The 15,240-nt window shown below is 43.8% G+C and overlaps 1 protein-coding gene across 1 annotated transcript in view; it reads right to left on the bottom strand.

Annotated features, from left to right (window-relative positions):
* Positions 1–15,240, bottom strand: part of prkcz (protein kinase C, zeta) — a 63,399-nt gene that overhangs the window by 24,588 nt on the left and 23,571 nt on the right. Inside the window, exons 5-9 of the mRNA XM_076045893.1 lie at positions 7,587–7,672; positions 3,724–3,855; positions 3,149–3,239; positions 2,481–2,530; positions 2,161–2,355 (exon numbers count right to left, since the gene is read on the bottom strand). Of these exons, the coding sequence (XP_075902008.1) occupies positions 2,161–2,355; positions 2,481–2,530; positions 3,149–3,239; positions 3,724–3,855; positions 7,587–7,672 (554 nt within the window). The remainder of the gene's footprint in view (positions 1–2,160; positions 2,356–2,480; positions 2,531–3,148; positions 3,240–3,723; positions 3,856–7,586; positions 7,673–15,240) is intronic.

Below are 15,240 nucleotides of genomic sequence, written 5' to 3'. Positions count from 1 at the left end.
GGGCGTCGGCGAGCTGTTTCGGACGCCGTTCATTGGCTGTTGGTGTAGCCATGTGAATCACTAAAGTTGTGTAGAATTAAATTGATTTTTTTTTTTTATCAACTATAACAGTTATTTTTGTTATTTATTTTAAATTAAGGTCGTTGTTTTTTTGTTTTTTTTTAGTTAATTCATAATTACATGAATATCAAATACAACCTTGACAAAAAGTTTGGGATAGTCAGCATTTGGATGACATTTCAAAACGCACCTAAAATGCACAATGTTTAAACTGAATAATGCTGCACTGGTGCCAATGGCTTTGGATATTTGATATGAAAAATTCCCAAGTCACTCACTTGTCTCAAATTGGACTAGTTTTAAAAACATGAAAGCATTAATATTGCATATAGGAAGTTAAACAGGTTGTGTTTAATGCAACTTTAATATTTAATGACCGCTCCACTGCAGTGGCAGTGAGTTTACACGGCTCCAGTGCTCCCGTCTTTACACATTCAGGCCTGCCAGTGTTTCTTTATGGAGATGATGTCAGTCGGACCATTTAGAGTGCAAACACCTCAAATGAATCCAGGCCAGTCAAAGCATGCCTTTCCTTTATCTCTGCACACATGCAAGTGTTCCCATATTCAAATGGAACTGTGCCAAACTCCAATCAGCCACGTTCACATTTACCATAAAATGAATGTAAATGGTGTGTGTGGATGCACATTATGCACACTTTCTTCTCTCTGAAGTGATTTTTTTTTTACACGACAGTCATCAAAGCAGGAGAGATGTCACGCTGCCGCCGCCGCAGCCTCAGACTGGTGCGAATCACCCACTCACTCACTCGCTCGCTCCGAGCCTCCAACTCACTGACACTTTGCTGCCGCTTCCATTCTGCCAACCTGACATGCTGCCAGTGTCTGCAGCGCCTCCTTCCAAAGACATCGGAGCAGCTTCACGCTGGTCCTCTTTGTGCAAATGAGTCCTCCTCTGCATTCCCTCTGGTCGCACCTTTAACTCCTTTAACCTCATTAAACTACCATTCATTTTCTCTGTTTTTCCCCCCCGTCTGCAGCGGCATTCTGCTCCAAATGCAGCCACAATTCACTGTCATTAATAAATCATCTACCTGTTTTTTTATTTTGTTCAGGCTTCTGAATGTCCTGAAGTTTGAAAGTCACATTTTTTTCTGCGCTCCATGAAGAAGTTGAAGTGAAGCTGCTTTCTTGAAGCAGCAACCCACCAAACGGGTGTAGTGTGCCTGAGGGGAGGCAGTGCACCCACAGCACTCAGACACCCAGCAAGGTCACCTTGTCTGCAGCACAAAACCTCAAACACACACTGAATTTTTAAAAAGTTGCACTTTTCTCTTTTTATGTAAAAAAAAATTCTGTGCTAAGATGATTTTTCTACCTTAGCTGGCACTCAAACATTTTTTAAAAGTTTGCGCTGATGTATTCAACATGCAACTAGTTAGTGTTGTGTACCTGGCCACTGGGTTGGTACCACTTATAAAAGGGGAAAATGAAAGTGTCGACGTGAAGAGTGAGATTACACATCGTCACACAGACGAGTTACTGATGATCTGTGAGTGAATAGATTCTGAGAGGATGGAGAGCTTCATCTCTTCAAGTTCGTGGGGAAAAGCAAAGAGTGGCTCGTGGTGGTTACTGTGTATCTCTTCTTTGATCACATATTATATATTTTTCCAAAGACTAAATAAAGTTTTTAGGTAACTGTACTTATTTATGTATCTTATTTCTAAATCTAATATTTGTTTTAATAATCTACTGTACAAGGACTTGCACCGGTGGAAGATCTTTGACATTTGACAATTGACCAGACTAAGACGACAGGTGACCATTGATATTAATCAAAGAGAAGGCAGAGTCAATTTCCATTGGCTGCTTCTCCTGCACTCAAGTTCTGTTATATTTTATATCCAATCAATGTCAAATCTTGAAATAATAAATCAGTCAAGCAGTTATTTGAATGTTTAACTGACCTCTCTCTCCAACTTTTTACCAACTTCCAATTTTGTCCAGCGATCGAGGTTGCCTGCATTTTAATAGCCAGGTTTTAATTGGACCAGTGCAATAATTATTAGAATTTTTGAAAGTGCTGCATGTAGAAGCTCAACGCCGTGATCTCTCTCTCTCTCTCTCTCTCTCTCACCTCATCGTCGTGCACCAGCTCCTTCTTGACCACCTTCATGGCGTACACCTGCTCGTTCTTCTTCAGCCGCACCAGCAGTACCTTGGCGTAGCTTCCTCGGCCGATCACCCGGATCAGCTCGAAGTCTGCGAGGGCCAGAGCCAGAGCCTGGCTCAGCTTCATGCCCTCCAGGCCGTCCACCACCGCACTGATGTCCTGCACGCGCACACGTCAAGTCAAGAATCATGAATGAGGTGGCACTGGTGAGGACGTTGTAACGCTCTTGATTGAATGATTGAATCGGACTGATTCACTTTGGTGGCAAGTTGCAGCCTTCTCACCTCTGCATCCTCTGACTTATCCACGGTGCATTTGTGCGGTAAAAAGGAAACTGCAAACAGACAAACACCGAGTCAGGAAAACTGTGGCAGTAGTGGCAGAATTGTAGACATTTTACCAAGCCAGCAGATGGTGCTGCAGCGCAATAATAAAAAGAAAAATCAAGACAAGCTTTTTCAAGAAAGTGCCATAATGAGGATCAGCCACAAGGGGTCGTTGTGCAGGGAGAGCCACCCAGACACCCAGAGGGATGAAGTCCTGGTTGCATGGGATCCAATCAGAACCAGGCACACGTTGTTTTGTTACAGCTGTCATATATAAAGATAAATTATATCTTTAACCAAAGAAAAAACTTCACAGTACTACACTGTGGACTCCAAGCTTGTCTTTTTTTCTTTCTTGACTCACTTCACAAAACCTTCAAATTAAATTAAGACTCAAAATGTAAAACTCAAATTATGATGAGTTGTATTTTCATTAATCGCTAAATAAACTATGCATTATCATCAATGTGTTTTAACATCAGAATTATAACAAAGTGTTTGAATTGGTTTAATAAAATGGCCCATTTTCATAATCATGAAGGGATTTCACTGCACTTCACTTCAAGTGCGTAAGTTATAATAAAACCACGCAGCCAATGAGCAATTAGACGATTTCGGTGTCCTACCACCGTCTGAGTCCTCTGTGTCATCTGGTGGGACGTCCACCTCGTCAGTCTTGGCATCAGAAGAGGGCTCCTGCGATGGCATGACTGGATCCTGACCACAAGGATTCAACACTGAAAGATCAGCTCACACAATCTCAACAACTCTCACAGCGTTTTGCTTTCATCATTTCTTTCTTTCTTCCTTTCTAAACTTGTGTGAGACAGCACTTGTCAACTTTAGCGTCGCTAAGCTGAGACGTTCCACTATGTTTTCAAATGCACTATTTTCAAAACAGTAACAGTTTTTTTTTTTTTTAGAAACATTAAAAAAAAAAAATTAAAACTTGATTTAAAAGGCCTTGTCTGTAGTTTATTTGAAGTTTAATAATGTGTGAACCGCGAGATGAAACACCAGCCTGCAAGTCACCACCAACTGGACCATGACCTGACTTGATTTCTAATATCTGAATTTGAACTTCCACATTTTCCTCCCTGGCAAAATGATGAATCAACAGACGGATACATTATAATCAAATCACTCCTAATGTCAAAACTTATTGTGTGTGTGTGCGTGTGTGTGTGTGTGTGGTGCTCACCATAAGCCTTTGGCAGGTCTGAGGAAGAAGTCTGTGACAGCGCTTATGGACCAGCAGTTTGCAGTTGATACACTTGTAGCCCTGACTCCCCAGCCCCCATATCCTTTCACGACAGTGGCCACAGTAGGCTTTCTGTCAACACACACGCACACACACACACACACACACACACACACACACACACACACACACAGAGTTTGATCTTCCATTACAATATAAGGTCTTGGCTGTGGAGGTAAGAGAGTCACAAGCAATACAATCAATTATGGCAGAATCATTACAATCAAATCATTTGGGTTTGCTGTGGACAAACCCACTTGGCCAGTGCAGTGCACTTCAGTGGACCACAGCTGGAAGTTTACAATGCAGCAGTGGTTCTCAACTGGTTGAGTCTCAGGACCCAAGTCATCTTTTTCCTTATCACGAAGGAACTTCTAGCCCACTTTCTATCGTGTCTAGTCAATAAAGTATTGAACTGAATTGTGTTTCCTGCAAAATAAAAGTCAAACATTTTCTTGATAAATATACATGTTTTAAAACTCACCCTTTTTTTGTTTAAAAAAAAAAGGGAAACTGCCCAAGAAGCCGCGACCCAAACAAATCCTCTAGGCGACCCACTTTTGGATCGCAACCCACCAGTTGAGAAACACTGCAATACAGTACATGGCAATAAGAGCAGTCAGCTCAATATATTTCCAAGCTTCCATGACAAGATCTGACAGACCATGACGGAACCTTTTACTGATGAGGTCACACTTCAGAATGACTTGGTTTTCCTGGCACACGGTGGTGCTGTGAGCTGACAACACCGGCCAGAGAGTCGGATAATCGATCTGCAAGGTGGGAGCGTTGGGGAGCAAGATGGTGGTGAAATATTTCCCTTAATTTAACAGGAGCATCTGCGACGCCGCTGCGAAAACTGCTACATGTCAAATACTTCAACACAGTCAATCTGTTTGGGATTCAATCATTTGTAGTTCTTATTAGTGGGCACTCTTGAGCTGTATATGTGGATTTTTACAGCAAATCCAGACCTATGTATAAATATATTTTCTATATAGGTCTATATGAATAGACCTATATACAAAAGACAGAAACTTCTGAAGGTGAAAATCCTCTCTTCATTCGTCAGATGGTGCTTGGGATACACATGAAGTGCCATCCAGTGATTAAACTGCACTTTATGAAAATTAAAATGAAACGCAATTAACAAAAATTAATCACGAAACGTGCAAATGGGACCAAAGAAATGAAAAATAAAAATGCGCCCCGGCCACAGAGTGCACAAGAAGGTAAAACTCAGCAGGAAATACTGTGAGGCGCAGGCAGTGAAGGCAGCGCCAGGGCTGACTCAGGGCTGACTCATTTGAATATATTCTAATTGCATGAAGCCACACCCTCTTCTATGCAAATAATGAGGTCATCAGAAACAACAGCTGCAGGTCATCTTACTGCTGGAGAAATTCCCTCACGATGGATCCTTGTCCAATCCTTTTTCAGAATTTTCAGTTCAGTTGTTGATTTGTACTGAAGTAAATCAGTCAAAAGTCAGTTCATACATTAGAAACAAGTCATTGTAATATTCTCAGTACCCTGAATAGTCCTGCTAAAAAATACCAAAGTAAAATTCTCCTTCTGAAAGCCTGATAACGTGGTGTGTGTGTGTGTGTGTGTGTGTGTGTGTGTGTGTGTGTGTGTGTCTTAAAGATGGGCCTCACAAAAAAAGGGTGTTTGTGAAGTGCAGCCTGAGGGGAGGTGAAGCAGGGCGAGGGGGGGGGGCGGGGGGGGGGGGGGGCTGGAGACAGACATGAAAAAACAAGATGAAGGAAAGAGATGGATTTAAAGAAGGGAGGGGAAACTTGACCTACTTCTCCTCGGCTTATTTATATGCCGAGGACAGCACAATGAGGCAGCCAGCCAGCAGCCAGCCAGCAGCAAACCAGCAGCCAGCCAACCAGCCAACCAGCAGCCTGGATTCCTGCATAGCAACAACAATCACTGGCACCTCGGCGTGAAATTAAAGTGATTAAATTACTGCCGAATAGGTCATTTATATCAAAACAAGACCCCAATTTACCCACAATCCCCAAATCACCCACTGGATTCATGGCTATTTTGTCACTGTACTTGCAGTAACTTGACTTGCAGGTGTATATCCAGCAGTGTCTGTGCAACTCTGTTGAGCAGACCTGGGCGAGATGAACGTCCATAAAGCTGGAGACTTTCTGGCATTTTAAAGGCAGCTTCTCATTGGTCCTCTCATCAAGATGCTACTTGCTGATGGAATTGGAGCTAAGCTGAAACTGATGATGAGGAGTGTGTTGCCACCTCACTGCTGTGTCCTCCAGGAGTCACCACAGCCAATCATCTGCCTCCGTCTAACCCCAAACCTCTGCATCACTACAACCATAAATTTGCTCTCTGCTCTTCCTTTCGGCCTCCGGTGTGACACTTTACAACCTCAGCATCCTTCTACTGATATATTTAGTGCCCCCCCCCCCCCCCCCACAGACATCCTGGTCCAAACCATCTCAGTCTGGCCTCTCTGGCTTTACCTCCAAAACATCCTGCTCTGTCCATCCTGGTCACACTTCAGCAGAAACTTGGCATTTTAACATCTTAAGTAAAAAGTGTGTAAATAGTAGAACATTTTTTTTGTTGTGAACTGGCAAAAAAAAAGGTGTGTAAATGCAGCACAGTGTGCAGAAAAAGTGAAAAGACAAAGAGCAGGCAGAGGGGAGTGGTTCAGATCATCCGGCTCACTAATGTACGACTGCATGTCAAGGCTCATTGAATCAGCCAGGGTCCACCATGCATTAGCTACAAAGACCACATCAAGGAGAGCAGCGCTGAGTCATCACAATGCTCATCCACATTTTGTCTTCACATTAAGACACTGGCAGCATTGAGGAGTATTTCCTCCAAGCCCCAAGACACAGTGGGGTACAGTAGCACACAACATCAACACAACAAGCAGGGAAAAACTGGGATTATCAGCTCAAACACTGACACTGAAAGAATAAACTTCAATTATTAATGATTAATTTAGTTATCACTAAGTTTACAACACTACTACACACATGGCTGGATCCATTTCAGCAAGTTACATCTTCAAAAACACTAACAAAATTTTAGAGCAACCATCTCATCCAAGATCGAGACTTTTATGAAATTTCAAATACATACAAGAAAGAAAGGTTGTCAGCGTGATATGATGGTGTTTTTGCCATGGAACAGCACAAAGATAACGGCTCAGACGCTGGATTATTTCACCTTGAGAGAGAGAGAGAGAGACACTGTAGGCACTCTGGCCGGATTCAAATGAAGAAGCATTTAGCAGGACATATTACACTGAGTGGAGGTTCCTCAGTTCAACAACCTGAGTTTGGGGCTGCTAAGCACCGACGCTGTGTGCAGTCAGGGAGACAACATGGCAGCGCAGCAAACACCACAGCACCACCGGCACTACGGATGCTTGACAACTGGACACAGCAGTAATCTGAGATCCCAGGACCTGAGCAGAGCTCAGGCAATTTCAAGCAGATGCTGTGAAAGTGAATTCCTTTGGTGCTGATGGAGCTGCTGCAAATATCACAACAGACCTGCTGGTAATACATAATTCATATTTTATGCATCCATTGGGCACAGTGGATTATAGAGCGCACTCAGACATCTTAGCCAGCAACAAACCAACACTTTTAAAAGAGTTCATCTCAATAAAATGTGACTAAAGTAAATGGCTAAATGCTTGTTTGCCTATTTGTTTGTGAAGATCCTTATGTAAAGGCAGAATACAGGAATCAATCTGAAGGAAGCATGGCTTGGATTTCATGCTCAGCATGCCGGGTGCTGAGGACACTCACCCTGTTAAAGCGCTTGGCCTGGAAAAGGTGACCGTTGACTCGGTAGAGTTTCCTCCATCTTCTGGCCCCGCGACGGTAGATGGACTCTAGGAGAGACAGGAAACAGTTGTAGAGCAGCAGCATGACGGCGGAGGGAAGGTGAGAGGATGGGAGAGTGAGAGAGAGCAGAGCCAGGGGGGCTTTTCTCTCCTGGCACACAGCGACTGCAGGTGACGTGAGGAGAAGACCGGCGTCCGCTTGGACTGCGTGCGGCTGAGAGCTCTGCACGCTGCCCATCGCGCACGCAGACGCACAACCGCACGCAGAGCCTCCACACCGCCCACCGCCCTCGCACACCCGCCTCCCTCCCCTCCGTTCCACCACTCCCTCATGTATCCTTCTCTTGCCCTCACATTCTGTTCATGAGCCAGTGAGCCGCGGTTAGCAGTTTTAAAGGTGAGGTGTGTAAAGTGTGGCCTAATTTGTGATTTTTAGATTGGTAAAAGCTTAAAATACCGACCACAAATACATTAATAAAAGTGAATACTCGCAGTACAATGAAAGGTTTTCCTACTCTCAGAACCGCTCTTATATAAACGCTACCAGTCAAAAGTTTGGACACAGCTTCTCATGCAATTGTCTTGTTTATCTTCACCACTCTACATTGCAGACAGATACTGAAGACATCAAATATATGAGCAAGATACTTGGAATTATGCAGCAAAGAAAAACATCTCCACAGATCAAGCTTCTTGCTCCCAGTTAGCTGCCATCTTGCACCAGCACTTTTCTAAGGAAGCCTGGTGTGGACAATCCAGCAGCCTGACAGCGCGCTTCTAATTTAGGGTGAACGCTCGCGTCCTCAAATAAACCAAGGAGGAAGAAGGTGGACGAGGTGTCTAGGTTTGGGTGCGCAGGCCACCGTAACTTACTGGCAAGTTCAGGAGAGGGAGGGTCCAGAGTCTAAAATGTAACCGCTTGATGTCGCTTTTTCCTCTTCAAAATCTCCAAATATTACACAATGGACCTTTAAAGGAATCTTTAAAATAGAAGCAGCTAGTCAGCTATTAATACACTGCGGCGTGTTGGAGTGGCACTCTGAGCCGTGGGAGGTTGATGTCCTCGTTCCGCTTTCAAACAGGATCCTTCAAACACTTTCAAAGGACCCAGACATCAGAGGCATTATTGCCAGTTTCAGCTACAAACGTCCTGACTCAGTGAGGCGAACCATTGTTTTCAAGCAGATGAAATCAGATGTTTTGCCCATTTATGAGGTGAAAACGTATGTATGCCAGTGATTCTAATGCCAGCTGTTTATGGACCTGGATAATCACTTTGCTGTCCCCTGAAACCCTGTGTGAAGTGAGGCTTCCTGCAAAAATACAAATGCACCTTCTCACACCTGAATCAAAGGCCTCAGGTTATTGGCTGACATGAACTGTGTAGCTCCAGGCTGTTTATTCACCAGAGCTGTTCGCAATGGTCAGCTTATGATTTTCTATCCTCCAAGAGGGTTTTTTTTTCTTACCAAGTAAAATTCAACTTTATTCTAAGAATTTTTTTCACATCTATTATTGCCTAAGCTTGGTCTCCATGGGGAACAACTGTCTGTGGAAGCCTTGTCTAGGCCTGCTCAGCATATAAAGTACCCTGAGATACAGCAACCACTATGATCTGGTATCATATAAATATGGATGGATTTGATTTTTCTGTCTAGTGAGCAACAAAAATTCAAAAATTCCAAATGAGAAATTCTTGTGAGAAGAAAAATACACTTTGCATGTGTATTTACACAATTTTTATGTGCCTTTATTTCATTATCATCATTATCATTATTATTATTATTGCTACTCCGACTGCTACTAATCACTAATTCAAAGATGGAGTTCAAACACAAAGGAGATTGGGGCAGAGTCGGGAGCAAAGAAGTGATATCCAGCGTCTTGGTTCTAAATCATCAGGAGTGATGCTGAGGAGACCTCGGCCAGCAGTACAGGAGGCAGCAGTAACTCGTCAGCAAACACACATTACTGTCAATGTACCTTTCAGCCATGATCCTCCTCTAAATTATCCCCAGACTATCATGTTTTTTTATTAACAATAAAGTTTATCATTCTATGTACTCTGTATAAGCCACCACAGCAGGACAAATTCTAACGTTTCATCTTTTTCTGCTCATTTTCGGCCCCCACACCTGTACAACTATAAGACTGCGTCCTCAGGTCTCAAGTCAGGTCTTGCCAGGGCACCGTCAGCTCCATGAAATGACCTACAAGCCGACTCACAGAGTGCGAGACTATTTCAGTCCTCCGTCTGGTGCACAATATTCCCTGTGGGATTACAGGACTTTCCTCCCAGATCTACCCGCACCTCCCAGCCTTCCGCAGGCTGCCACTGGAACAGTTTGTTCTTATGCTTTCACTCCCTCATGGACAATTGGACTATGTTCATATGGAATATAACGTGAGTGCATTGGCATAAATCAAAAAAAGCAGCAAAAACACTGCAGAAGCAGTGTTGAGACAGAGAAAACCTTCACTGGGTTAATAATCTGTAATCCTTAAGAAAAATACAAGATGTTACTGATAATCTGGTAAAGCACCAAACTTTCGATCCAGCTCATCCCAAATCAAATCTCACCCACTTCACAGCATAGAAGTGAATGTGGGAAGGTGATGCAGGACTTCAGCCCCTGAGGGAACAACACTTGCATCCTTCAGATCAGCCATCATCAGTGCTGGTCCCAAACAACTGGGTGCGCAGGCCACCGTAGTTCACTGGCAGCTCAGGAGGGGGAGGGGAGTGAAAGATGCTGCAATCTAAAATGGAACCTTCTTCAAAATCACCAAATATTCCACTCTTATCGGGTCAGTGGTCCAGTTTCCAGCCCAGACAGACGTAAAAACGACTCTAAAGATGTCAAAGTTTCTGAGACAATAAAAGGGTTTTGTCAGCTGGGACTCTTCTCTTCTGTTTTCCACAGACTGTCCCATTCTGCAACGTCATATAGCAGCAAATGTGGATCAAAACCTGACAGAAACAGCAGGAGGCAGTTCTTTGAGACTGCTGCCTCCTACTGTTCACCACCAGACAGCAGCAGGGAACCAACTTGAGCTCCTCCCCTCCCCCACTAATTATTCAGTAGCTGCTCCCTCACAGCCACAACATATCTGGACTTGTTATCCAGTCTGCTTGGTTGCGTCAGTGATTGGTTGGCTGTGACGTGCACCTCCACTCCGGCTTCTCCCTCTGTTGCCATGGCATCCTGCGCTCACCGTATAGCAGCCATCGTTACTTCTGCTAGCCAGTGAAGACGTCAAGACGCCTCAAGATGTTTTGTCTGCGGATACAAAGGAGGCGACAGAGCTTCTCCTGAAAATGATTTCGGACTGTTGAGCAGAATTATGTTGTGTGGAGAAGATAAACAGTCGGTCTCTTGACCGCCGAGTGCCGTTTAAAATTGAATGCCTCGTGTTGTTGTGCTGTTCCACATGGTCTGAACACGCAGCCTTTAATGTTTCAGGCAAGCATCTGCTCTTCTCTGCTCTGCTCTGCCACAAGCCTGTCTGCCTGTACAACAACCAAAAATCAAGTTGGCCTGCCACATTCAACCACATGGGCAATGGGCTCTCTAATGCATACTGTCTAGGCCAGGCATGGGCAAACTACGGCCCGGGGGGGCCAGATGCGGCCCGTTAAGCTTTTTAATTTGGCCTGGCGAAGATGGAAAAATGAGTTATTATTTGTAAGTAAATCATCAAACAGCTGTGTTTCATTCATTGTTTCTGTGTTTTAAGAGTCATTTCAACAAAGCTAAATACTGTGCAGATTCCAAGACACTGATTTTGTTGTAACACTTTTGTTCATTTTCAAAAGTCAAAAGTTTCCCCACCCATGGCCTCTGCACCTCATATACATCATTTTTGCAAGTGTTGTTGTGGAACGATCCCACAAACAGCCGCCCCCTGACTCACCCTGGCGAACTTGACCCCTGCTGAGTTTGACCTTCTCTGGCAACCTGCAGGTGCACGTTCTGGTACACGTTAAGACATGAGGTAATCCATGGGACGCCCCCATCTTATCAACATGAACAACGCCTTGGCCTGGAAACTGGTGAGTGTCACTCCTGGCAGTCACAGGTTGTCACACATTGTCTTTTAATCACGGCCAAAGAGAGAGAGAGAGACTGGTTCAGAGATGCTCTCTGGGTCTTCAGATCTGAGGGGTCAGTGGCTTCTGAGAATCATATTTAAAGACATGTTGTTGTTGTTGTTGTTGTTGTTGTTGTTGTTCCATGACTGTAGTGGAGCGCTCACTTGCTGAAGTTGCAGATTTGCTGCAGCAGATCTGCAAAACCCGACAGGAGCAAAATCTTCATTATCAACGTTAAGCAGCAGCGGCAACGACATCAGCAAAGAGCCGCCTGCTGCCTCACAGCCAGACTGTCTCTTTCACCAGCTCCAACACTGGAAACCTCCTCTTCCTCCCTGTGACGCCAGGCGCTGGACCGCTCACTCTGCACACCTGGCTGCAATCTGGCCAATCAGGCTGCATCTCGTCCATTTTATGGGGGGAAAGAAAGCCCTCCTCTTCAGTAGGGATGACCTCCACTTCAGTTTCCGTGCAACATTTCGACTCTCAGCATTATTTCTCCGCAGTGAACACACACTGAAGCACAACTTTCTGATGGGCTGCATGGACAATACAGCAGCCCTAAAGCAGTGCAAATCATTTGCATGGCTGTTGAAGGAGCGCCTCCGTTGGATCCGCTCGAATGAATGGCAGACCACACACACGGCAGAATGTTGGCAACAGGTACTTTGATCTGGTTGGCCCTGTGTCTGCGACGCTGTCTCGGGACATTCCTGACATTAAAGTGTCTCCATCAAAGTTGGTGTTAAAGGTTGAGTCCCTCTTCAACAAGGCTTTTGTTTTATTTAACAAAGCTGAAACCTGAGCTGTAAGGACATAGAATGAACAGAATATGAATAGTATATGTGACAGATTGTAGCATTTAGCATTGTAGTTTTTCATCGTGGCTGCCATGAATGCACAGTTGCAGCCGTTTTCACTGTTCATATACAATCTAATTATAATAATAATCCTTCTATATTAGTGGAAACAAATGTTTAACAGCCTCCAGAGTCTTGAATCAATTATTTAGGACTATTGGGAGAAATATATCGTCATGCCAGTGGAGATGCATTACCACAGCAGTACCTCAGCCTCAGCAGTAAAATGAGGTATTTCTGCCTCCAGGTTTTTTTAAAGTGGTTTGTGGTGGACAAGATGAAGCCAAACTAAAAATACAAACATCGTTTAGTTGTTCTTTTCAATCACCCCGCAGATCCAACCTCATGTCTGTCTGTCCTCCTGAGGCTGTGCTCCTCAGGAGGGACCACAACTAACATCTGCTGCCATCCAACCCTTTCCTCTGCATCAACTTCTCTCACACCAACTGACTCACCACAGCCACAAACCTCCTCTTGACCTTAAAAACACACACAGCATGGTTTTGAATATGGTGCACTGCACTTGAGAGGGAACCATATGTTGAATGTATGTGTTACACAGGAATGACGACTCATTGAAAATCTAGTCAAAAGTGTCTGAACAAAAAAGTCTCTTTTTAATTCTCAAACAGAAACCTGCCCATCAAAATCAGTTTAGCTCAAATGTACTTCGGATTTTGCTTCTGTCAAGTATTACAATGATAATCCATGACCATCTAAGAGGAGCTGACCTGTAAGAATCTCTCTTCTCTTTTGCTGTGAGAGAACTCGCTGCATTTTCTTTGTCAAGGTGTTGACAGAAATGAGAAATGCAGGCAAGAGTGAAAAAACAAAGAGCCAAATGTCTCACGAGCAAAGCGTTTGAGGCAAATTATTGACCACAGACTATAATACTATAATACTACACCTCCGGTTGCCAGGTCCAGCGTGTGAAGCCCTGCCATTTCTGTGGGAGAGAGAGAAAGGTCCAGCAGAGTCACCGGTCTGCAAGTGCTGCTACACTGTGGTCAAGCTGTGAGGCTGAAGCTGTGGCTGGAGAACAGGGTGGTACTGCATGCATTTCTAAGACAGGACATTTAAGACAGCTTGGCTGCTTTCCAGACATTGTTTCTTTCACTTACAGGAAAAAGTAGCAACATTCACGTTGCTGCCAGCAGCACCCACGCCTGCCGTAGACACCCTGCGCCTTGTCGGGGAAACACAGGAATGTCAGCCACAGTTGCTGTCCGGGCCACAAGGTGTCAACTCTTACAAACTGCTTAGTAATGCTAAGTTCACTGTGTTTACTGGAAGCAGCAGGTACGCTTCAGAGTTGCGTTATAAATACACATTGTCCCAAAACAGTGACGCCATATGTCTGTCTTGGTTGGTTTTGATGTAGTTTGTACAGCTTTGGGTAGTTTAACTGTAGATATGTCTGCTTGTTGGTACCAAGAAATATGCAAAATACAAAGAAAAACAAAAATGAATTGAAAAACTCTGGATTATACAACCAAGCACTTTACACCATATTACCATTATCATCTAGATGGCTAAACAACGGTTGTACATGAGTTCTGAATTGATCTTTTGATCATTGACCTGAGCACCATCATGTCCAGTCACACAGGAAGGTAGAACTCAAACCTGATTAATACTCAAACTGCAACCTCAGAAAGAACAGAGAGTCTCTCTGAGGCTTGAAGAATCCTGCAGCCAGACACTGTATTCAACACAGCACTAACATCCCAATCCACCCTAGCTTTTATGATGTCACAAAGGGAATTGATACTTGATACCTTCACATGGTCACAACTCCCCCAGCCAAATTTTCCAGCTTTAGCTCCAAGCTAAAACCTCTTGTTTTGTTTTGTTTTGCTGAGGGCTATAAACAAGGCTGTTATCTGAAACGTCTATAGAGCTCTTTTAAATAATTATCATAACTAGATAATATTGATTTAATGTCATTTGGCTGTGCTACTGGGATTAAGGAGGTAAAACCAAGATCAAAAATCTGATAAAGAATGAAACCTGTCAGGCAAAGAAACTACAAGAAACTACAAAAATGAAAAGATCTTCAATGATCATCAGCATTAAAAAGCCTCATTAATGTTGGGTCAATTAAGTCACCGAGTCATCAACATTAAGTCAGAATCACAAACAATCTTTGCTTCAGGTCGCTGGTTTGGCGCTGACAGTGGTCACACACACATCTCGCCATTTGTGCTTACAGTCACACAAACTATAAAAATCAATGCATTGATTTGTGTCTCATGGGCGCAGTTGCATAACCGCTGAGCGCACGCAACGGCTTCCGCCAGAAACAAAGACTTTCATACACGTGTGAGTGGAAAATGTTCAAACATGACAAAAACATGAACCTTTTTTTAAAGGCAGGAGAGTGAATGATACTGAATCCAGCAAACATCGAATGATGACAAGTATCAGACCTGGTGACACAAGTTTAACCAGGAGAGACTAAACACAGAAACACAGCTCCATCTGTTTTTCACAACATTTTGTCAAAATGTATGAAATGTATTTTTCATTCAAAGTTTACAAAGTTGGACCTGAGAGAAAAGAAGTAGCAGAAATGTTCTGATCCTATTTAGGGCAGGTACAGCATTCCATTTTTAGAACGCAACGGGCTTCAAGTGATGGGAAGCAATGGGAGAGGAAATGAC

The sequence above is a fragment of the Nelusetta ayraudi genome, unplaced genomic scaffold (genome assembly GCF_046127955.1).
Source record: "Nelusetta ayraudi isolate G7.1 ecotype Tasmania unplaced genomic scaffold, CSIRO-AGI_Nayr_v1 ptg000088l, whole genome shotgun sequence".
Lineage (NCBI taxonomy): Eukaryota > Metazoa > Chordata > Actinopteri > Tetraodontiformes > Monacanthidae > Nelusetta > Nelusetta ayraudi.
Note: the sequence above shows the minus strand (reverse complement) of the source record. Positions and strands in the feature narration are given on the sequence as shown.